Source organism: Ptychodera flava, chromosome 19 (assembly GCF_041260155.1).
Source record: "Ptychodera flava strain L36383 chromosome 19, AS_Pfla_20210202, whole genome shotgun sequence".
In the NCBI taxonomy this organism is placed as follows: domain Eukaryota; kingdom Metazoa; phylum Hemichordata; class Enteropneusta; family Ptychoderidae; genus Ptychodera; species Ptychodera flava.
In genome coordinates, this window is record NC_091946.1 from 28,311,073 (window position 1) to 28,336,840 (window position 25,768).

The following is a 25,768-nucleotide window of genomic DNA, read 5'->3' on the forward strand; positions in this document are numbered from 1 at the left end:
TTTCTGTATGTGGTTCACATTTTGATTTTTTGTAATATTTTTTCTGAGTGGTAGTAATGGTTTTTTAGTGATTTTCCTGTGATTTTTGTGTACGTACTACTGTAAACATCTTATACTTTTTTTTGTAAAATCAGCACTAATTGCACCTTTTACGCGAACTATTATACGTGTATGTATGTCGATAGGTATGGATGTATGACTTTTTCAAATCGTTGAAAATTGTTTATTTCCTAATTACGCTTTAAAGAATATTTTAAGTTAAAATGAAGTATTAAATGACATTTCTGTCTTTTGGTTTTTAATTATACTTTTCTTACTTATTTCCTTCCTTAATGACACCTAATTTTTATTTCAATCGAGAAAGACAGTTTATTTTTGCAGCGAATCGATAAATTTTTGAAACATTTGGCGCGCCGTAGGATAACGCCGAAAGCACCCACATAAACAACTTACCATTACAGTAAAAACTAAAAGTCATTTGCTAAATGACTGTAACTGACAAGTTACTGTGAATCAGAAATAAAACCATGGCCCCACTGGGCCTATGATAAAACTTCAACTATGTAAGATTGCTACGGTGATAGTCAAACAGGTACAGAATAATACATTAAATCCACGGAACCTTCACACCTTGTTTAAAACCAATCAGACAGGCGGTTTCAGAGAAGATTTTGAAAAATAGAAATAATAGAAATAATAGAAATAGGAAAGTTACCCCATTCAAATTTCACCATAATTTGAAGAAACCTGACTAAGGTCACCCCTAGCAACATGCACACTATAATTCAAAGTAAAAGGACGTACAGTTCAAGTTGAGAGATCTTTTCATTAAGAATTGGAAAATTTGCCCTAAAATGCAAATATGCAAATGTTGGCATTATTTTCAGTCGGCTCATGAAGGTCACCCGAAGGTTGCGGACGATTAAATTTCAAAGCAATCGGACTGGCTGTTTTGGAGAAGAAGGTTGGAATGTGAAAAGTTGACGGGCGCTGCCGTCAGGAAGACGACAGTGGACGACCACCTATCTGATTAGCTCCATGTCGAAGACAGCGGAGCTAACAATTGTTAGCAGAAACTCCTGCATTTAAACTTGGCATATTGTGACAAAAGACAACCTCTCTGGAACACCAGAAAGTTTTAAAAATAAATCGGGAAGAGGCAAACACCGAATGGCAGTACATATAAAATCGATCTTCTCTGAAAAATATATGATGCTGGTGCTGAGACATTAAATCATATTGGGAAGATTATTTAACTCAAAAACAAAACTTTATGGAAATGTTTATTTTGCAGTGTTTTAGAACTTCCATACGATGTTATGCGTCTTTTGGGGAAAAATCAAATATCATATAAATAAAAAAATAATATATTCTGGAGTGAAATATTTGAAGCTTGATAAGATATTGCTTATCATCCAAGTTGTGCAGTTGACTGTGTACATCAACTAGTATTGTTAATAACAGTTTGAACACAGGCTGCCCAGTCACTATTAATAAGCTTGTTTTTGAGTTTTTCTCACTGTTTTCTCTATCAATTCCTCTCCTTTTCTTCGTACAGTCCCTCTATGGATAGAGGAACTGTGTCTTTCTGCTCTGACTGACCGGAGTAAATAAAATAAATGGTTATGTAACCTAACCTAGCCTCTTGACTGTTTATTCATTTCACACCCCATTACAAGGACGCTTATCTCTCATATACACATCTTGTAAATTAATTAGTCAACACAACTAATTATGCTAATCCGATTATTTATCAGGGATTTTATGGATTGTCAACATCGCGAAAGATAGGAAAGGTTTTAGTAACCTTTCCTATCTTTCGCGATGTTGACAATCCATAGTTGGAAAATGGAGTATCCATAAATTTTGGATTGCAAATGTAAATGTACCTATCGAGACGCTTTTCAAACACGAATTCAATGTAAGATACAATCTTCTTAAAGGTAGAGGAATCAATCCCAGGGATCGAGTTTGTTCTTGTCTGTAAGAGGATTATGAAGGTGTAATAACCTTTTGTTTTCCATTGAAATTGTAATCTAGTAAGTAAATTTCCTGGCAAGACAATCTGAAGCCTGAACCATACCTTTAAAGAGATGCACTTAAAAGTTGACATACTGCATGCTTTTGAGAGAATTAATAGATTAATGTAAAGAGCAGATTTGTTGTATGTGGGGGTTTCCCCCGGGCCGTCAGTCGGGATGATATTTTACAATAAAAGATAAAAAAAAGTTACTGATGACGTGGCTTTGCAAACATTGCAATTTAAAGTTATCAATCGTATAGTTTGTACTAAAAGGTTTCTCTTTCTTCGTAAACTTTCTGACAATGATCTTTGCACTTTTTGTAAGGAAGAGACAGAAACAATCAGACATTTATTTTATGGGAGTAATTATGTACAACAAATATGGAACTTCATCTTTATTCGTTGTAAGGTGAAATTTACAGAGACTGAAATCATCCTTGGGATTAAAAACTCTGAGGAAACCTTTCAGGGTTGGAATATGACATGTCTTTTGACAAAGAGATATATTTACTACTGTAGATTTGCGAATAAAACCTCCAACTTATGTGGCACTAATTGAATACATAAAATACTATAGGAAGATATGAGACTGTAATTCAAATGTTGCAAAGTCTAAGAGAGCCATTGAAATTTTAGATTGATTCTTATAATGTAATTTGTAAGATATTTGTAAATTTGTTTTCCTCTCCTCGTGGGTTTTCTGTTTCTGTTTCTTCTTTTTTTGTTTTTCAATGAAATAAAAAAACAATTAAATAAAAGGCTAGGTGAGCAACTGAAAAAAAATCATATTGGGAAGTGTGTTAGACTATCAATCAATCTTCATTATCTTAATTTGGGCAATTAGCATTGCCGCAGTCACCAATCACAAAATAATTTAAAAACACATTATATAAAAAACTCGAAGAAAAATACGTAGAGGTAAATTCACAGCTATACATATTTTAAAAGCCTTTAATTCTCTTCAATCGTCCGATAGCCTTTTAAATAAAAACATTTAGCTCTGTTGGTTTTAAAACGCTATACTCTAAAACGACGATCAGATGGGAGCAAGTCAAATTCATGATGAATTGTGAAACTTGGAGGCAAGATGGAATCTTCTTTGCGTAAACGTGTAGTACAAGTCAGAGGGACCCCATTGTTGTTCTCCGATAATTTTGCCAACTCTGTTACAAACCAGGGGAGTTAAGTTATAGGCGAAGATGCAGGGGATACCGTTGTGCTCTTACGTCACTGCCTGCCATCGTTGTCATTTGCTAAGGACAAAAATGGAATTGAGGAGTTCGAAGTCTATTTTACACGTAGGCTTGAAACAATATGTCTGAACTGAAATTGACACACTGTTACAGGACAGAGTATGATGTTTATATAGCAGAAACAGCAGCAGCAGCAGAAGCAGCAGCAGCAGTAGTAGTAGTAGTAGTAGTAGTAGTAGTTGTAGTAGTAGTTTTTCAAATATCTTTATTTCATCCAGGTCCCTATTTACATGCTAGAACTAAAAAGGAAAATTTTACATTGCCAGGAACCAGTGGAAACAAATAAAATCAATAAATAAAAAAAGAAATACACAAAAGTAAAGGAAAATCACTACTAAGTGATGGTCGGCATAAAACAGAAAACGTCATGAAACACAATGGTAAACATCACCAAACAAACGTATCAAAACGACGATTCAAATTACCAATGAACGAAAACAGCAGATCCTTATTTGTGAAATTGAGTTGGCCATCATGAAAAGAAAGTCATCAAAAGCCCAGGTGATATCAAAAGCATGTAAATTTTCATTAAAACGATACTCAAACACAAGTCCCAATCTAGAGTAAATCTTGGTAGTAGTAGTACAGTTACCGGTGAAAAACACAGAGCCACGACGGGCTTATAGTCACTTCAAAATAAATTTCACTGAAAAATATGTTGCATTCATTTCAGGACAACTATTCCTTGAAAACCTATTCAATAGTTGCAAGTTTTCAAAAAACAAAACACATGAATGAATAAAACAATAAGTTCAATGACCTCTATGGCACTTCCTCTTTATGCATCACATGCCGAGGGAATTCATAAATATAATTTTTACTATAACCCAAACGGGATTCGAACCCCCACACCCTAATGGCAACATCGCCTAGCTGCTAGGCCTCAAACAAAACCAGTCGGCTACCGTTTCCAACCCAAGAGAGTTGGTCACAGCAACCGACTTAGATGTTACAGATGTTACAATCCTGTGCGCGACCGAGTAACACAGTGTGCATGGAGCAGACGACACACAGACACAGTACAAACACACATATAGTAATCGGAAAAGCACGAAGCTTTTTACTGAGCTATCAGACGGACTCGGGGACAAGTAAATATCCACCAGCAGAAACTGTCCACTCAGGTTAAAGAAATATAATATAAATAAATAAAAAAATATAAATAATAAAATAATAAAAAAAAATAAAAAAAATAATAAATATAAGTTATTGTTGTTTCGTCATCAACTATAAAAACTCAAGTTTCTGTACGTAAAATCGTATGTCAAAGTGATCGCAACTTCTGTTGGCATTGTCAAATAAAATATTGCGATAATAATCACATGAAGGACAATACAACAAAAATAGAGCAAACGACCCTGCAGCTACTTTAAACGTGGATTGTGTGGACGACGTACATAGCATAATATTCGATTCACTACAAATTGATGCTAAATGTGACAACAGTATGTGCACTCTTTTCAAAACTGTCTTACAAGATACGGTTGGTTGGTATAGGTCTTTGAAAGACGCAGACGACTAACAACTTAGTTCAAAAATACACAATTGTGGGTCTTCCCTCCCCCAATCTTGAACAAATGATTTGGCTTTGGCCATCCCTCTGGATTTGCATGCCTAATCGCAAAACTATCAGAAAAGGAGTTTTTGAGAAGATTATTTTACCAAAATTTGGAAAACCAAAGTACAAAATTGTTTATTTCCTCACTACATGAAAATATCTGACTTTGGTAATCCTGAGGGACATGTGCGCAAAATATCAAACCTGTCTGACCAGCTTTTTGAAGAAATCGACTAAAGATGACAAAAATAGCCTCTGAAAATACAAACTCGCAGATTTCTGAATAGTTTGAAAAAGTCTCATTCATGTCATCCCTAACGACATGTATACCAAATATTAATGTTTAATAAGGGCATCTCTGCAGACCCGAATACCAAATATCAAAGCTGCCTGAAGAGTTGTTTTGAAGAAGAAGACTTTTAAAGACTTTCGACCAAAAATGCCAAAAATTACCTTAAAAGAGCAAAGTTGCATATTTCATTACAGTTTGAACAAATCTAAGTTAGGTAGACCAAATATCAGAGCTGTCTGACCAGCAGTCATGAAGGAGAGTTTTGACCAAAATTGCTTTTTGAACCAATATGCATATTTTCAACAATATCATTAAAAATTAAAAGGAAAACGTTCGCTATAATTATGTGATGCATCTACACACCAAACATCAAGTTTGTAAGTACTGCGATTCTCAAAATATTTGAATGAATTGACACCTCATATACATGCATATACATACATACATACATACATACATACATACATACATACAAAATAACAGAATCGTGATTTCTTCTTGAATTTAAAGGTATACTGTCACCTGTTCCAATTTTGCCACAGTTATCATGGAAAGAGAAAATCTAACCAATCAGAGACTTTAAGCGGGTGGCCGCTTTTTAAAAACAGCGCCCTCACATGGGCATTTTGAATTCCAAGGAACCATTTTGACCATATATGGGCATATTTAGATTACAGGTGACTGTATACCTTTAAACAGTCCATGGCGCTTTAAAAACTAAATATGAAAATACCTGTTATACGTATACCTTGACATTTTTCACAAAATTACGAAGGTACTGTGCAAAAAATTACATCATCATTTGCATAAAACACAAAGCAGACATGTCTAGGAACCTGTACACTAAATTTGAAATCTGTTGGAGTAGCAATTTAAGAATTTATGTGATGTTCTGAAAAAAGAAAAAGAAAACTGCCGTAAAAACTTACATGTGCACATGTCACAATCATTTTTATATGTCAAAATTCAATCACTCCTGGAAATTTACCAATACCTTCGAAAGCTATTACACCAGCAGTTGTGAAATAATGATGTTTTGATGTTCAAAAGGAATCCATGAATACCCTTGAAAGATATGCTTCGACTAAGAATGACTCAATTAGGCCCAAAATTTACTTTTTCAAATTTCCTCATCATTTAGATATATCATCAGGTCATCCTAAAAAAAATCAAGACCCTTCAAGACAAGTCATTCCTGAAAAAAAACAATTGACGAAAATTGCCGAAAAAACTTCTAAAAAATGCAAATACAGACAAGTTGTAACAACTTAGCTCGGTTATAGAACCGCTTGTTTTAAGGGTGAGGATTTGGCCTAGCGGTTTTGACTTTGCTTTGATGTCTTCGCTAGGAGACTGGGTGCATAATATAGTGAGTTCGAATGCGATCGAAAATCTACTGAATTCAAACTTTATGCTAATTTAAACAAATATTTAATGCATCGTCCTCGTCAACATATATGTACCAATTATCATAGAAATAAGTCTGTCATTTATTGAATTTTCGAAATTTATGAAAAATTATAATTACATAATTTTCAATTATGAAATTCCACTCAGTACTAGATAATCAACCGGACAGTCCTAATAAAAAGGTCATATTTAGTGCCCTAAATTTGTCTAAAGTTGGTCTACAGATGGACGGACAGACAGACTGATACACACAAACTTACGACATTGGTCCTTTTGTATGACTCTGGCACAGGGGGCAAAAACGAGTTCCAAGGGTCAACTTATCGGTTCCTTTAAGTCTACAGAAAATAATAAAAAACCTTAAATATGTATTGGAAGGATTTACATACGATGGTTTGTCGACGGATAATGCAAAACTCTTCAATTAAAAATATGAGTCTGAAGTTTGACTGTGTTAATTAAATGCACAGAGTACCTAAAGTTGTCAAGTTTACCCTGTGAATGGCAAACTACCAAGAATGTGGATGGAAAAGCTACCAGGAAAAACTAGGTGCAAGATTTAATCACAACCCCTTTGTATTCCTAATGACGTCTTGTGAAACTACAAAGGAACTCGTCACCTACTGTCACAGCAAGCCAACTAGATATGTTGTTCAACGAATCATCACACAGAAAGAGATTAAAACAGACTTTTCATCATCTAAGATGCCAACATGCTTTTCTTTGAATAACAATCCCCTTCCATTATCTCGTTTAAGATGCCAACATGCTGACATGGGAAATGTTTTACACCTCTGTAATAAAGTTTGTGAAATCAACCTTTTCGGATCGATTTTGTTCTCTAAGAATGATAGTCTCCGAAACCAGTGAATTCCAGTATCAAGTACACTTCCCTTTCACAGTGTCGATACCATTCAGAGTTACACGCCCTCTGTCCATGTCTTCCTTCGTCCCAACATGTGCAGCTGCAATCAAATCTTTCTCAGGGACTGAATTGTGCCACGGGGTCCCAACACAGAATCCTGTGTCATAGTAATGACATTCTGATCTATAAAAACTGCGTTTATATCCATAAATGTCTATCTTCTGACAAAGCCTGAGCATCAGCACAACTCCTGCACATATAAAGACAATGAAAGTATACATCAAATGTGTTCGAAAGATAATAATGACGCACACAAACACACACATACTTATATATTATATATATATATATATATATATATATATATATATATATATATATATATATATATATATATATATATATATATATATATATATATTTAAAAACTATCTACTGTTGATTGACCAATCAAAGTGCTCAATTCAGGGTGTTTTATTTACTCATAAAGCCTTGGTCACCAAATTCCAGAAACGAATGACAGCGCCGTAGTAAAGTACTGTCCAATCAAAAGTGAACATGTCATATTCTGTAGACATCTGGTACATTTTAATATTCAAATTTGGTAACACAGCGGAAACCAGCTGCAACACAAAATCTGCTGTGCCCTAGGGCATTTATATAATGTGCCCTAGGGCATTTATAGGATGTTCCATTACATTGGAAGGCTATTTCACAAATAAAAGTTTTAATTCAAATCCTAAACATGTTACATTGACAAAGGGGACGGTTGACGTAAACACATTGAAAACGAAAATATATCAGTTAGGGGCGATAGTTTTTAAGTCGGATAAAACCCTCGTACTCGGGCTCTTCTGGTATATAAAGTCCAACCCTACAATAAAATGTCTCGGCCTGCGGCCTCGACATTTTATCGTTGGGTTGGACTTTATATACCAGAAGAGCCCTCGTATTCGGGCTTTATCCTATACATATTTATATATATATATTATGTAAGGGTTGCTGGAGAATTGATTTTACAATTTCATCTCTACAACGTTGTTTCGTGAGTCGCGAGACTCACTCATCAGGAGACTAGACTGGAGTGAATCTACATGGGCTAAATATCGCTGGTTACACAGGTGGTGGAATTTTGGTTGAGATCTGTCAATCTCAACCCAAAATTCCACCTTACATATCTCGCTCTACTTTTGTATTGAGCACTTTGTATCGACCAGTCGAACCGCACACTTCGTGTATATATATATATATATATATATATATATATATATATATATATATATATATATATATATATATATATATATATATATATATTCGGATAGTTTTCAATCGGATTCGAACCCACAACATACGGCATCAGTCGCCTAGCTAAGAGGCCACAGACAGAACCAGTCGGCTAAATCTCCACTCCCAAAAAAGAGTGGTTCAATAGCCGGCTAAGTTGTTACATTTTTCTGACTGAGACCGCTCAACACGTTGTAGAGTTCGTGAAGCACTCACGCACGCATATATATATATATATATATATATATATATATATATATATATATATATATATACACAAACGCGCACACACACATATATATATATACACAAACACACACATACACACACACATATATATATATATATATATATATATATATATATATATATATATATATATATATATATATATATATATATATATATATACATATCGTGTTTGTATGTAACCTTTCCATGTATCTATGTATACCTTACTACTTTCCTGTAAACCGTGCCCTGTCAATTGGCTTCTCCATTTGTTTCTACATAGCTTTTTGCTTAATATGGACAATCAATCTTCCTTGCCCTCCTTAATTAAAAGACCGTCAATGCTTGCTGGTTGCGTCAATTCAAACTCACTGAGATTATATTACCTGTAAAACCTGACGAGGGGGGCTTGTCTTTCAGACGACCTGTGGTGAAGTACTGCAAAGTGTCCCACAGTAGCCACAGTGATTTTGGATGCAGGATTTGGACGTCGTGTTCGGGGAAGAGGGTCTTCCATGCGATGTACTTTGAAAAGGTGTCGGACCCTACTTCATCTGAATACCACTGCAAGATAGATAAAAGTTTGTGAATAAATTACATCTTTAAGATTTCCAAAAGCCTCCATCTTCACAGTTCGGAATTGTTACAGTATGCCTCATACTTACAGACCCCCTATATACACAGACATTCATCAATAGCCAGCATAGCAAAGTGCCATATATGCCTGTAGTGTCTTTGCCATCGTCTCTCACACAAGATGGACACTTATACAGGCAGTTTGCAAAAAATTGAGAAACGTTAAAGATCTATTAGATAAGCAGTTTCTGTAACCATGATTCATTATAGCAATAATTTGATACTGCTCAATACCGTTCAGTTGTGAAGAACATTGATGTCTGTGATAGCTCATTTCACGGTGGCCTGACCAAAAATTGCAAAAATCGCTGCAAAAATACAAAATTAAAGATTTCATCATAATTCCAATATATAACATTAAGATAAAACCTAGGAACCTGTATACCAAAAGCACGATTTGAACTAATCGGGGATAATTGGACCTTCATATTTTTCGAAATTTCTTAAAAGTGTTAGGTGCCCTATAGCTGAATGTTGCAATATTACAAATTACTCATAAAACAAGTGTGCAACTTAAAAAGAAAAGCAGGTGAGATGACATTTGCAGATTAAATCGACATGACTTCAAATCCAATTATCCCAATTTAGTTCTAATCGTGTTCAAATCTCAAAGCTGTCCGATGAGTAGTTTTTTGAGAAAAAAAAAAATGGCAAAAATTGACCAAAAATACAAAATTGTAGATTTCATCATAATTTGAATTCATCATAATTTGATCATCCCTAAGAACATGTATAAATAAATATCTAAGCTATAAGACAAGTGGTTATTGTGAAAAAAAGTTTGACCAAAAATGAAAAAAAATTGCCTTAAAAATACAAATTTGCATATTTCTACACAATTTGAAACTATATCCCAAATATCAAAGCTGTCTGATCTAATTTGCATATTTTCAACATCAAACAATGAAGAACATAATTTGTCATAATCGTATTTTGCATCTACACGACAAATATCAAGTCTGTAATTAAGTACTGCGAGGGTCTGTGTCTAATCGTACTGTTCATGTTTTTTATTATAGCGAGTACCTGCAGCGTACTGTCCTCGGGACAGTAGATATATTCGGTGACATTCCCTTGGCCTGAATTTCAACGCGTCTCGTTGTCTTAGCACATGTAGCACCTTGTCACTTCTTTGACAATTGTTTGAGCCATCGCAACAGAAATAATATGGGAATTATATTAAATAGGGATATTAATACACATATATTATATTATATTATGGACAATTGCTTTTAGCGTTTTTGTCACGCACAACTGAACTAAAAATTCAAATGTAGGCATGGATACGCGTATGCCATTGCGCACCGCTAGTCTATGTTCACAGGAGCATTTAATATTATCAAGCACTAGATGACCTTTGGTGCAGATATTCATCAGTTTGATCATAGACCCTCGAGATAAACGTTTTTCCTCGAGGGTCTATGGATTAACAGGGACTTAACTAATTAAGAAATCATAAAAAAGACAGTTACACATCGAGCATTGTCACCAATTTATGTATGTATGTATGTCTGTATGTCTGTCTGTCTGTCTGTCTGTCTGTCTGTCTGTCTGTATGTATGTATGTATGTATGTATGTATGTATGTATGTATGTATGTATGCATGTATGTATGTATGCATGTATGTGAATGAGTATATGGAGGAAGTATGATACTTATTTGTGTGCATCGATGGATGGACTAATGCATTGAGTGTGTTACTCTCGCTTACGCAGTCTGCAGTCAATAAGGGCAGTCGAGACAAGGACTGAGTGCAGGAAAAACAAATGAGCATTCAAGTGCCTTAGTCAAGAGCATTAAACCCTGGTCACACTTCCTTTTTTTTAACTCTCAATCATCCTGATCTCATACTGACTTGAGTATGCTGATCATACTTTTGATCTCGAATTGACCTTTCTTTGGCCATGATAACAAAGTCATTGCACAGTTCACAAATACTACATACCGGGTACAAATTGCCGTTATAAGGTCCAGATCTCCATATTACCACTGTGACATTTTTGAAATTGCGGTAGTTTTCTTCGGAGTGCTTCAGAAAGGCATGAACATTTACCATGCGTATGGTCGTCTTCGAACCGACATCTCTCTCAAAGCCGGATGTGGGGGCGTCGTTGAATCTCAAAACGGCATCATGGCTGTCTAAGAAAATATAAATTGACAAAAAACACGATTGGAACTAATTTGGGATAATTGGATGGTGAAGTAATTTCTGTTTAATCTGCAAATGTAAGCTCATCTGCTTTTCTTTTTAAGTTATACACTTGTTTATTTAAGTAATTTGTAATATTGCAACATTCAGCTTTAAGGCACCTAACACGAGAGAGAATTTTGAAAAATATGAAGATCCAATTATCCCAAATTAGTTCCAATTGTGTTCACAATAACCAGTTTCAGAGTTTTTGACAATTCTGCGTAAATGTTGTCGGCAAGTTTGGATTTGCTTGCTTTCAACTTATCTTACATATATGTATGCACTTCTAATTGCAATAATTTTTGTCAGCATTCATATGTCTCTATCTGCCTGTGTCTGTGTGTCAGTCTGCGTTTGTGTATACATACCTGATAACGAACCCGATTGAATATAACTGGACACAAACAGGGTTTTCAGGGAGCCCGTAGGTTAGTATTTTACGTCAGACCCACGCTCGGACTCCCCAAGTTACTATTTTCAGGAGCGGCCAGCGAAGCTGTTCGTGCAGATAGTGTTCGTGCGCAGTTTTTCAGCTGGTAGGCAAACTTAAATGTAATCAGGCGGCGAGGAGTATGAATAAATTTTTACTGTGAGCAGGGAAAACAATCCGTGTCATTTTTAGGCCAACCACATTTTGATGTGGAAATCACAGAAAGACATGGTAAATTATGTATAAATTGCATTTTGTTACGGATTTCTGTCCTAAGGAAATGATGTTTTAAAGCAATTTTGACATAAATCACTGCGAATTTGTGAACGAATTCGAAAATTATAATTGCGCGAGGTGCGTGATACATTTTCCGGCCAGCTAGTTTTCTGGGAAAGGTAAAACATCTGTGTGTAATCAGCTTTAAATTGATGTTTACGAGTGTTGACTAGCAATATTGCAAATATTGCAGATGAAGTGGTTGCTCTTGTGCTGCGTGTTCTGTCTGATGGGCACAACAAAATCTAATATTGCAATTTGATATACAGCCCCTGAGTCTGGCACAAGGGCAGATATGGATCTAGAATGGTTGTCAGTCGACGAAAGTTACATAAAAGAATCCGGAAAAAGTTACAGATATATCAGCAGCTATATCCAAGTCTTTATCCTGACATAAGAGGCTTATCAGAGCGCAGCCTAAGAAGAGAATGCGCTATTAAAGCGTGACATTTGTCGTGAATCTGACCCTCTTATGTCGCCAATGCAGTACACGAACTTGGTCCAGTTTAGAATAACAAATGTCTAGGTGCTTAGATTACAAAGGAGTGAGGTCAAGGTCAACGCCAGACATGAAAAAAGGCAAATCAAACTTCCTGTTCTGTCTGACCAAATTTCGATACTCGATTTATTCCAGGCATACTGCAAGCGATGGTCTGTGCATCTTCGCACTTGTTTCATGCGAACAATGCATATTGCTGGATTTCGAGCCAATACGCGTTTAGTTCTCTAATATCATCATCAAATGTAAGCTGGCCGCGTAATGCACGGCGTTTCATGTAATATCCAATGTTGGATATGCCAACCCTAACACGAAAATCGCGAGAAGAAATTTGACGATATTTCATCATTGCTTCTTTGATTTCGACATGAAAATTCGGTTTGACCTGAAAATGCCACGTTTCGAAAACATTTTGGTAGTTGCACGGAAAACACATTTCAGCTTAAGAAACATGTTTTGTGATGATTTGTGAAATTACCTAAATTTACCAGTTGGCAGCCCCTGTATTATGATAATGCAAAAAAAGCTGTCTTCTCTCTTGTCTGATTTTTCTGGCGCCGAGTATCTGCGAGGAGATTGCCAAAGACAAAATATCAAAATTCCACAATGTACCCAGACAGCAAAACTTATATTTGTATTGACATACATGTAGGCCTACCTATTTCATCACCAAATCCAGAGTCCTTGAGGAAGCTTGAACTGAAAACTACAGCGCATGTATCAAAGTGGTATTTCTCTCCCATTGACTTCTCTGCCGCGAAATATTTTGCAAGACCGATTTCCTTGAAAGGAGACAAGTCTCGATTTAAAATTTCAATTTTGTTGGCTTCTAGTATCCTGCACAGCACACTGTTCGCTGTGATATCGCCCTGGAACCGCTCGTTGGACTTGATATGCGGTATCCCTAGAGGGTTCTCTTTGCTGATCAGTGTATTGTCAAACTTCCTGTTGTATGAGAAGAGTGCATCTCGCACCGTTGCATTTTCAATGCCTGGCAAAATGACCTGGCTACAACACAGCAAGTTCACTGCATGCACGCTGGCGTCAGTACGCTGCCTCGCTATGTCTTTTTGCGTCGACCATGGATCTAAACCAGTGCTCTTTCGACCAGCTTTGAAGTCAACTTTTCCCTCGGAGCAAGGCACCAAACGAACCCTTGACTGAACAGCGTTAATGCTCAGTGAGTATGCCTCGTAAAAATCCTTGCTGTCATGTTCTAGGTAGGGCTGGTTGTACTCTTTTATGTCTGTATTGTCACGGGATGTAAGCTTTACAGCATCCTCTGCCAGTTGTGCGGCATTTGCACGGGTAAATAATCCCGATTGCAGCGCAGCTTTTAAGTCTATGATAGCAAAACACTTTCCAGTGTAAACCCGCGGTCCCTTGAACTTAATGGCTCCGGTCAAAAGCATAAACAAGACCACAGACAGAAGAGTCAGTGAGATCACCAAGAAAAACGACTTCTGTTTCTTCATAATTCTAATTCTCTGAAAAGCAAGCAAATTGACGCATTAACGTGGCGTGAAATTCAGTAAATTTAGAGAGGATAATCTTCCAGCAATCCATAATACTGAAAAATCACAAAAACGAGGACAACGACGAGAAAAAAATTTATATGCTGTAATTTTAGGCAACTCATTTCTGCCACTTGTCCGCACTTGTCTCCGAAGCAAACCAATCTTTTCAATTGTCCGTAGTGGCAACACCTGCTTATGTTTGGAAGTACGATTGTGTTTTTAAATTTGACACAAATGACAAAAACGGCCAAAATTGTTCAAAAAATTAACCAATTCTTTGCTTTGGTCAACTACGTATAACCTGTATGGAAAACTCAAATATGGCACTGCAGCTTTGTTAATGGAGATTCCACTTCAAGCTGTTGACAGTCACGTAGATGTTAGGGTATTTGACACGAAATTAAAACCGGTCAAAGACGAGACACGAGGACAAGAGAACTCCAGAATTCAACACCTGAATTAGCCCTAAGACGACGTTACATTTAATATTCATGTTTGTAGGATAGAAATTTATAAGCGGGCTTGTAAGGCTGCATTCACAAACACCTCTGGAGGGGGAAGAGAATTGAGGGGGATTGAAAATGTCACGGGTGCGTTGGGCAATTGACTCAAAGGTGGGACTCGAAACAAAACTACCTCTGATTGATATGAAATATGTGTTGGGTTGTCAATTTATAGCTGCAACATTTGGCTAAGATTTTTGGTGGTTTTGTTTTGTGTATCAACTACAAATTCATGTTCTACTCCCTGAAGCGTGATGATGAAAAGTCCAGGTTTTGACTTATCAACACAGCCATATGCGACAGTTAACATTGTTTTTGTTTAAAATTGAATTCAAATCCGGACTGTAGTTGGTACACAGAAGAAAACTTACTGAGAATTGGCAAAAAGGTACAGCTAATGTCCCTTTTATACGATTATGTTCGGTTTGGCTTTATACGTGAGTCTAGGAAGTCATCCTGTTTCCAAACCTGTTTTATGTGATCGCTTTTTTTCTGTTTTACAAGATGAGTTTTCCTGTAAGAGAAAATATGTCAAAACAGCACCTTCCTTCCGTGGAACACACACATACACAACGAAAACGAAATCTGTCCATTTAAAAATCGGGCAAGATTTATTTTTAGGGGGGGGGGAATTATACCACGTAAGAAGGGGGCATTTGAACACATTTTTAGTTTGTTACGACGGCATTTCAAAAATTTCGAGAACTATTTATTCCCCTCCAGAGATGATTGTGAATGCAGCCACAGAGGTCGGAGGAATGGAAGCGCCATGGCAAGAGCGATGCTCGGGCGCTCGGCTCAATCTACACTCATAATACACGGTCACCAGCGTGAAAAAATGAAACAATTTAAGAACTTTCCTTATAGGAATATGGCTCTACAAACTGCTAATAACTGGATGTGTCGAACATCTGCGAGCAGAACTGCACAGCACATGTTTATTTTTGCTGTGCATCACATCCCCAATAAATATACGGGTATTACGGAGGCTTTAGGGGCTTGAAAAATTTTGATCATATTGATGGGATTTGCAACTTTTTTGAGGGTATTGAGGGGGTAACTGAAAAAAATGCTATTTCAATCGCGATTCCTCTAGTCAACCCCACCATTATTTGTGAACGCAGCCTAAAGACGGCAATCTTTGTTATTGATGACAGATGAATTCTAGTCCGGACTTGAATTATTGATAATGAATGAATCTTTATGGACTAATCGAGTCCACGGCCCAAAATTATAACAGTAATAAAATTTACAAAATAGTCACACAGTGTTGAGGAGAAAAAAAACTATAAGGAGTACACAGAAAAGTTTTCACAAGCTTGATAAATATGATTTTAAATCTCTTTGAAATTTACGTCAAGATTTTATTTGTTTAAGATGATACGGCAGTGAATTCCAGTGTTTGACTGCAGCAAAGACAATGTTGTGTTGAGTAATAATATAGTCTGGCATTCGGTATTCGGAGATTGCCACTATCAGATGATCGTGTAGAATTAGTATGGGTAGGGATTTCAAAATAGTTAGAAATATTAGTCGGGAAATTATTATTTAATGAATCAAAGATAAATAGACAGGAAGAATATTTACTGAGTTTCGGAAAGGTAATATATTCAGTTGACGAAATAAAGGTTCGGAGTGTGCTGTGAAATCAGAAAATGTAATAAGACAGCTTAACAGACAGCTTTTTTCAGTAGGAGGAGAATGAGATTTAATAATGTAGTGTAAGTGTTACCCCGGATTTCTAGGCAATATGTTAGATGTGGTAAGATAAAGGTGTTATAGATCATGATAAGAATTGACTTTGGAACAAAATGTCTGATACGTGAAAGGACACCAATTTTGGGGCTTATTTTTGAAATAACATTTTTCAAGTGTGAATTACAATTAAGTGATGGGTCAATGGAAATACCAAGATAGCTTGTCGATGTGACTTCCTCGATCATATGATGTGATAACAATATATTGCCTTCTAAGTCAATTTTTTTTGGTGTTTTAATAATCATGAAATTAGTTTTGTTGAGTTTGTTAGCGTAACACCAAATAGTGATTTTATTAAATTCAGTATTGACATTATCGAGGTTGATGGTGGTGGAATTGAACGATTTAAAAACATTAGTGTCATCAGCGAATAATCGAAAATTAAAGTAGTTAGTTGAGTTAGCAATGTCATTGATATAGATGAGAAATAGAGTAGGACCGAGAATTGAACCTTGAGGCACTCCACATTTAATTTGTTGTGGCTGTGAAGTTTTACCATCAATAACAACAGCTTGTTTACGAGAATCAAAGTAGCTATGAAACCATTGTAATGGTTGATTTCTTATCCCGTAAAAATCGAGCTTCTGAAGAAGGATATTATGATCTATTGTGTCAAACGCCAATAGTTGTCTGGCCCTTTTCTATTCCATTAGGTCAGAAATTATGTCCGCCAGAGCAAGTTTCGTGCTATATTTTTTTCTGAAACCGTACTGTGTCTGTAATGTCGTGTTTATCTAAAAAAAGGAAATCAACTGCTTATTGACTATGGTTTCAAAAACCTTGCTAAACACCGGTAAGACTGAAATAGGACGATAGTTACCTACATCAAGAGGACATCCCTTTTTGTACAATGATGTAACTTTGACAAGTTTCAGAGGGTTTGGAAAACACCCACTTAGAAATGAACGATTAATGATATGTGCTAAGGGATGAGAAATATACTCGACAGCGTCTTTAACAAGAAGAGGGTGAATTAAATCAAGGCCATGAGCTTTACTGGGGTCTAGTGCAAGCAGCACATTGACAATTCAATTTTAAACAATATCAATGCTGACTGTACACATATGGCTGTGCTGGACTTTTCATCACGCTTCAGGGAGTAGAACAAGAAACTCAAGTGGAGATATATGGAACGCTGTTACTGCCTTCTGGGTTTTCTTTGCTATATGTGATGAGATGACCTCATTATAACATAAGACTATGCCAATATATTCTTGTGTTACATCAATATATATTAAGGTAACGCCTTTACTATAGGGTAATGCCATTATGTTATCCGGAAACATTTTCATATTGTTAGGTTCTGTCAATATGATTAGATAGTATCATCATATTATACAGTATTATGATTAGGAAACGCCTTTCCCTATTCAAATAGTGTCAATATATAATTATATGACAGCAATATATGATTAGATATTGCCTTTATACTGCAAGGGAATGTAAATATATAATTACGTAACATAGGTATGTGATTAGGTGACGCCTTTACATTATGAAGTAGTGTCAATATATAAAGCACCGTTGACAAATAATTAGCTTACATCGATATATGATTCAGTAATGCCTTTATATATGATAAGGTTGTGTCAATATATGATTCGGTGATGTCAATATATGATTAAGTAATGTTAATTTATGATTAGGTGACGCCTTGATATCATGAGGTGGTGTCAGTATATCATGAGGTACTGTTAATGTATAATTAGGTAACATTGATATGTCATTTAGTAATGCCATCACCTAAGCATACATAAACATTACCTAAACATATATTGATAATTTGTTACAATATGGCGTTAGCTTTATATATATATATATATATATATATATATATATATATATATATATATATATATATATATATATATATATTGATGTAACGTAAGAATATATTGGCATTGCCTTACAATATAATGAAGTCATCTCATCGCATACAGCAAGGAAGCCCCAGAAGGAAGTAACGGCGTTCCATAGACACACAAAACGAAACTACCCACAATATTAGCCATACATTGCAGCTTAAAATTGACAAACCAACATATAGACAGTTTTATTAAGAGGCCCCCTTAAGCCCCAAAATCCTTTTAAGTGCCTCCCGACATACCCATGATATTTTCAAGTCCCTCACCTGTCAAATCCCTCTCTCAGCTCTCCAGGGGTGTTTGTGAATGCAACCTCACCATCTTGCGTGGTTCAATACACGACCCTGGCCAAGGTCATGTATTGAACCACTCAAGGCAGACTGTGCGCTAGACTAATTGTACTGTTGGATGCATTTAAATCAAGTAACCTTACATAGAAAGGTCGATTCGCCGTGTTAAATGAAAGAATGGAGGGGACAGGAATACCTACATATATGTTTAGATGGCTGGTAGCTCGCCCACGCCGTTCGGCCCGATCACTTAACACACCCAGACTCCGGTGCATCCGCCATTTTTCAATGCACTTTTAAACGTGTACACACGCCAAGGATTCAAGCACAAAGAACAGCTCCATCATGAGGCGCTTTAAATAAAATTCTTTGTTTGCCGTCCGCGTGCTGCTAGGTTTTGAGAGAAAATTAAGAAAACAAACACAATGTTAACACTTAGTCTATTACAAAGGAAAATATTATTTTTCCAAAATAAACCAAATATATAATGAGCGTATGTTAATACACTTGTGTTTTGTCTGTGTTCGTTCTCTTCCCTTGCTGGCTGGTACGTTTTTCAAAATCCAAGGACGGCACACAAAGAATTTTCTTTAAATGGCGCAATAGCTAGAGGTAGTACGCGCGTCAGGATGTTATGCCACCTGGGTGCTCTAAATGTGAAATGTGACATGAACCGTGACCGGTCCATATTATGACATACTCCAGGTACGCGCGTAGTGGCTATCTGGAAGGCTATCAGAGCCATAGCCTGACTGAATTGCCGGAGGGGGGCGAGAACCTAGCTTAGCTAAGATATGGGTAATTTACATAAAATTACATATCTTTGGTATTATTTGCATTTAATTAGCACACAACACTGGAAGATGTAGCAACTATTATGTCTACGCATCCGCTCGATATACGACCTGGTCATTGCGAAAACTAAGTTATAACAATGATATAGCTTATGTGTGCGATAAAGACGCCTAATGCCAAATGGAAAAAAGGAATTTCGAGTTCAATAATTTTGGCCACACGTTTATGAAAATCACACTTCAACGACTTCGATCTGGCATCTTTCCTCTACGGCTATCATGATTATAAACATGTTCATTATGATTTTTCTTTCTTTCTTTTCAATTCTGATAAGAATTTAGTGGTCAGTAAATTTCAAATTTCTGTCCCAATGTACACTCTCTACTTTTAAGTATAGGGAGAGAGTGAACGTTGTAAGAGAGTTGCATTTGGTCAAATAATGATAGTGTCCTTGTGGTGTTTCTTGGGACATCTAAATTACGTTTGAAACAACATCAATAGTTCTGTTCGTTGAATTTTATCGGTCAACAACAACATGACTAATATCAACATAAACAACAACAACAACAACAACAAGATTTCTTGGTTCCCTATGGGAAAACAAGAATTATGAGTGAGCTTCATGATCAGCTATTTCGCCTCTAGTTAAACGCCGAGTTTGGGGATTTATTTGAAGATTTTCCGGGTACTTTTGCTGCATTAGTAGAAGCCTACTTTGAAAATGCAGCAAAGTTTCAGTTTGCTTGTAGCGAACTGGAACACTTAGAAGAGGCTCAAAGCTCAAAAGGTCAAAAGCGAGGTATTTTCTACCCTGGGTTGGTAACTCTGCTGGTGGACAGAATTGTCCCCGAGGTTATCGTTCGCCCAGTTAAAGCGATGAAATTCGTTTCTTCGCTTCGATAAAGTGTGTATGTGCGATGTATGATAGTGAGCATGCGTGCGTGAGTGCTTCACGAACTCTACAACGTGTTGAGCGGTCTCAGTCAGAAAAATGTAACAACTTAGCCGGCTATTGAACCACTCTTTTTGGAGTGGAGATTTAGCCGAGCGGTTCTCTCTGTGGCCTCTCAGCTAGGCGACTGATGCCGTATGTTGTGGGTTCGAATCCGATTGAAAATTAGCCGTATTTCAAAGGCAAGGAAAAGTAAAGTGTGCTCTTTGTTCATAAAACCTTGACCAAACAGTTTTTTTAGGCCAGCACATCTTCCAAAAAGAGAACTACTGTAGCACAAAACTATGTGTCTGTCAATACACACCAAGACAAAAAACAACAACAAAAAAAAAAACGAGAAAGGCTTCTCAAAACAAAGAAGCAAAAGACCAAAATCACAACTATAAAACCTTTTTTCGGGGCCTAAGGTCACATGACCAGGGTCAAAGCATTATTATTACTCCGGTTTCTTGCTATATTTTGCGTTATCATGAAATCTTCTTTTCACTATCCGTAACACTTTCAAAAGTAGAACCGATTCGTAAAGTTGCCTTCATTTCCTTTATATCGATTCAGTTTTTCAGATAGAGGCCATTGTTAAATAGTCAATTTAATAGTAGTTTGGAACTTGTGTTAAGCTTATTGGCTAAGTTTTTTAGTTTATGGAATATAAATGCAAATGTACATAACCCTTAAACTATCATTTTGTCACATAAATGGGCTATTGTTCTAAGCATAGTGAACTTCATAATCTGCAATTTTGTAATTTTCGGTTGCTATTTAGGTTTTATGACGTCATCAATAAAATTAATTTGCATCAATTATATTTTTGTCTTTAATTTGGGGTGATAATTTCATTTTAGGCAATAAAATGCTGAAAATAGACTTAATTAAAATTATTTTAACATTATCAGACAATAGTATGGGGAATATTTGAATTTGTTCGGCCATTTTGGCTTTATGATGTCATCATAATAATTGATTTGCATCATTTTTTGTTGTATTTGTAATTTAGGATGTTTGTGTCAGTTTATTCCAAATAATATTGATAACTGCCTGAATTAACCGTATTTTAACATTTTGAATTTGAATTTATGACGTCATTGAGCCTTTCCGGTGGCCCAAATTTTTGCAGCAATAGCTAGTTTTGATCTACACATATATGCGAATATCTGTAACAAATTTGGCACTTTTATCATCCTTGTAACGTTATTTTTGTTAATCTATCTGACTGTTTCCTGACAAATGTCAAAATAGACTGCTGGTCACGACGTCGTTTCTTCAGACTTTCACCATCTGCCGTTTTTGGCAAATTGCACTAGCTGACAGTGTTCAAATAAAGGCGACTACTCTAACTGTGTTGTCCAAAGATATTCATCAGCTTGGCATATAAAATGTTAGTATGAAGTTTTTATAATACAAGCAGTCAATGTTTTTCAGCGTATTGAGCTTTCGATCTGTCATGGACCACGATCTTCATCAGAAAGAAATGAATAATTTATAGTTGACCACTAGATGGCGGTGTGATCAACTAATTGTAAATTTGGGGTATTTCAATACCCCAATGTCTGTTTACAATGTATTTTGAATTGTGACGTCCAATGTTAATGGCTTCTCAGATCTTTCTTGGAAAGTCAAACTGAAGACAACTGGGAGACACACTGTTCCAAAAACCCCAATTACTGAAAGATACTGCAATCAGTGTAACACCAACAGTATTGAAGATGAAACACACTTTTTATTAGTCTGTCAGAAATACAAAGTCTAAAGAAAGAACTTTTTCAGTAAAATCAATTTCCCAAACGACAATACTGAAAATCAGCTTATTTCTCTACTAACAAAACACGAGTTATCTTTTAATAAACAACTTGCAGATTATATTTTTACTTTATATAAACAAAGAAATACCTAGTTATGTTTATTATTAGCTAATATTATTATACTGTAATACTTTATCTTTATTAAAGAAAATTTGAACTTATTTTGTATCACACTTTTATTGCCACAAATGTGATGTAAATCCTACATTTACAAGCAAGCAATAAAAATATTATTATTATAACTGTGCTGAATCAATGATAGTAATAAAATTCCAATCGATATCGTAATGGAATTGCTGTGCATGTTGGGACAAGGCTGATGAAACTGTGTTCCGGGGCTGCTTTGTCCTTTGGAGAAACAAGAAGGTGCCGCAAAGATTGATGGGGTTTGAAAGCAACGGATATGCTGTGTTTCCTGTTAATTCTGTACAGTTTCTATGAGATACCTTGTGCATAAGGCAATGTTATCCTGCTTTTCGTTGGTGTCTTAAATTTATGACTATCCTCTGTTCGGGAGGATGATGTAATCATATGCTGATGTTGTTTTAGTGCCCATGATGGATAACCGTAAGTGGCCAGTGCTTTGTTAAGTTCCTTATTTTCCAATAAACACGATTGGAACTAATTTGGAATAATTGGATTTTCATTTTTTGCAATTTTCTCAAAAGTGTTAGGTGCCATATAGTTGAATGTGGCAATATCGCAAATTACTCATAAAAAACGAGTGTGTAATATAAAAAGAAAAGCAGATGATATAACATTTGTAGATTAAATCGCCATTACTTCACCATCCAATTATCCCAATTAGTTCCAATCGTGTTAATAATTATCTTCTTTTCTACTAACAATAGCGTCACATCTGTATTTTAGAGTTTGGACTACTACAAGGTTTTTAGTGAAGGGGTGATGACAAGAAAAATTAAGATGCTGATTGGTATGAGTTGGTTTCTATAAACCTTTGCACAGCCCATGTGTGCGCGCCTTTTCCTTTAACATTTTCCCGCACAATGATGTTTAATCATTCGTTTGAACCGCAAAAACCTACAGTTTATTCATCGTAATGCAAAAAGTAACACTTGATTCAGTTTTAACCCAGCGTACAATAAACCATAGCAACAATAAAAATAATAGCGAAGAGTCAGTGCAAGAACAGAGACACTTGACGTTAAACCATCAATTCAAAGAACGCGCGCTGGGAATCGCCCCGGAAGTATTAGCGATTTTATCAACATCTCTGTGTATTCGAAGAATTTGCACTTTTCCCAAAATTCCAGAGGGAGCTCCCCCCCCCCCCCTCTCACCGCCCAACAGGCTACGGCTATGGAATTATACCTTATTCAGCACGCTTGACGTCTGACGATCACGCTTAGTCATGTATAGGTGCAATGTTTATATGTGTGTTTGTTTGTTTTTGTTTTGCTTTACTTGATGTTTTCCTTGAATTGAGGCAATCAACATGTTACAGAGTGGTTGCAAATTAACAAATTTAAAACACCTTTTACATAGGAAAAAAATTTAGACTTTGCACCAGTATAGGATTTCTAAGTACTCGCCATAATTTCCCGACATGAACATAATGTTGTATCTCACTCCATGCACATTTTATCTGACGCCTCGACAAAGATTTCTTTACACTCCAATTAAATTGTATCGAAGAAAATCTGCCGATTTAATTCAAAGGTGCTATACCTTATAGGTTTAAGAATAGTCGTACACACGTCATAAAGAAATTCAATCGTATTTGTTTTCTACGGGGAGGGGGGAGGTCGGTGGAACTTGAGCGACAAATGAAATGTAAAAAGTGACCCTCTCAAAATCAAAATTCTAAAATTTGACCCCCCAAATTCATCAATTGTAAACTGTGACCCCAAACACAACAACAATTCATCAGATTTGATTCATTAACCCTTCGCACCCAATGCCCTGGTCTGAAAAAATAGGCCCTTCAAAAGTGTTTGCAAGAAAAAGACTTACCCATCCCAATTTTCATGCACTAAAAAGCGACCCTCCCCCAGATGTCACAGTCCGTATCGATTATATCTAGTCCGTGGGCTGGAGGGGCCCACCGTGCACCCCCATATTTTTTTGTTCTTTAGGATTAGCTGAACTAGAAAAAAGATGTTAACATTGGATATTTTGGGATGCACAAACCTTACATTTTTGGAAAGTTCAGATACTTCTCTTTCTGAGAAACACCAACTTTAGCAAAATAAATTTGTGTACATAGAATAGGACGACTTTAAAATGAATTTTTTTGACAATTTTGAAATTTTTTACACAAAATACCATGTAACAATTGTGATTTACTTTTTATAAAGCAAAATTTTGACAGCTTTTTGTGTTTAAATTATTTACTCCGACATATTAAACAAAAAAAGTGTTAACATTAGATATTTAACAATACACTACTTCTCTGGAGTCAATTTTGAATTGCGTGTATCTGTATGCGGTGTGCAAAAGCTAGGGGTACAACATTCTGTCCTTGATGAAGTAAAGTGGCTTAAAATACCATTACCTTATAGTTTTAGAAAGCTTAGATACTGTTCTTTCTAAAATGCATAAGGTTTTAGTTAAAAAATATAACGTCATAGTTTTGGATAACTTTAAATCGATTTTTCTGGTAATTCAGTATTTTTAGGCGGAAGAAAATATGATAACTATGGTTTCCTTCCAATGAAGCAAACAGATTTATGGATGTTATTTACTAACTGCAATGTGCTGAAGAAGAAAATAAATGTCAAAATTGGGTATTTACCATGCAGTATTGTCTGTAGTCACTAACCTTGCAAGTTTTGCTATACTTGTATATCGTGAATTAGCATTTTATTGGTATGCAATGAACTAATGCACAGCTTTAAAAGGAAGGTTTTAAAACGCGCCCACATAGTCATATTGTCATTTTCTTCTGTTGATGATTATCTATTTTGATAAATTTACTTTTTAAATATTTTTCTATATAATAATTTTGATAAGACATATTTGGAAAATTTTCTATTTCTCCTTGTCTTACTGATACAGCAAGCATCACTATCAATCCATTAGGCCGTGGGCTAAAGGGGGCGTCTACGTGCACCTCCCCCCCCCCTCCCACCCAATAGGATAACAAACCTATATTTTTCAGAAGCCTTGGGATCCCTAGAATAAGAAATTAACAGAAAAATACAGGGACTCAATAGCTGTTACGGTCATGTTTTGAAGGGTACCGCAAAATCACGATTTTGCGACCCACATGCATTTTTGTCGAACCTGTCCTATGTAAGTCATCTGCTGAGCTTACTGTTTAACATGACCTAGCTTATGGGGTATCATTAGAAAGGTGATTTAATCTTCTTAAAAAT

General features: G+C 35.9%; 1 protein-coding gene across 1 annotated transcript; it reads right to left on the reverse strand.

Moving 5' to 3' along the window:
• Window positions 1-5,770: 5,770 nt before the first annotated feature.
• On the reverse strand, window positions 5,771-19,221 carry LOC139119155 (beta-galactoside alpha-2,6-sialyltransferase 1-like). The gene is made up of 5 exons (XM_070682817.1): window positions 19,085-19,221; window positions 13,610-14,438; window positions 11,501-11,694; window positions 9,306-9,483; window positions 5,771-7,651 (listed from the first exon to the last, which is right to left on the reverse strand). Exons 1-5 carry the CDS (start codon window positions 19,157-19,159, stop codon window positions 7,416-7,418), a joined length of 1,512 nt encoding a protein of 503 aa, XP_070538918.1. The 5' UTR covers window positions 19,160-19,221; the 3' UTR covers window positions 5,771-7,415.
• Between the last annotated feature and the right edge of the window lie 6,547 nt (window positions 19,222-25,768).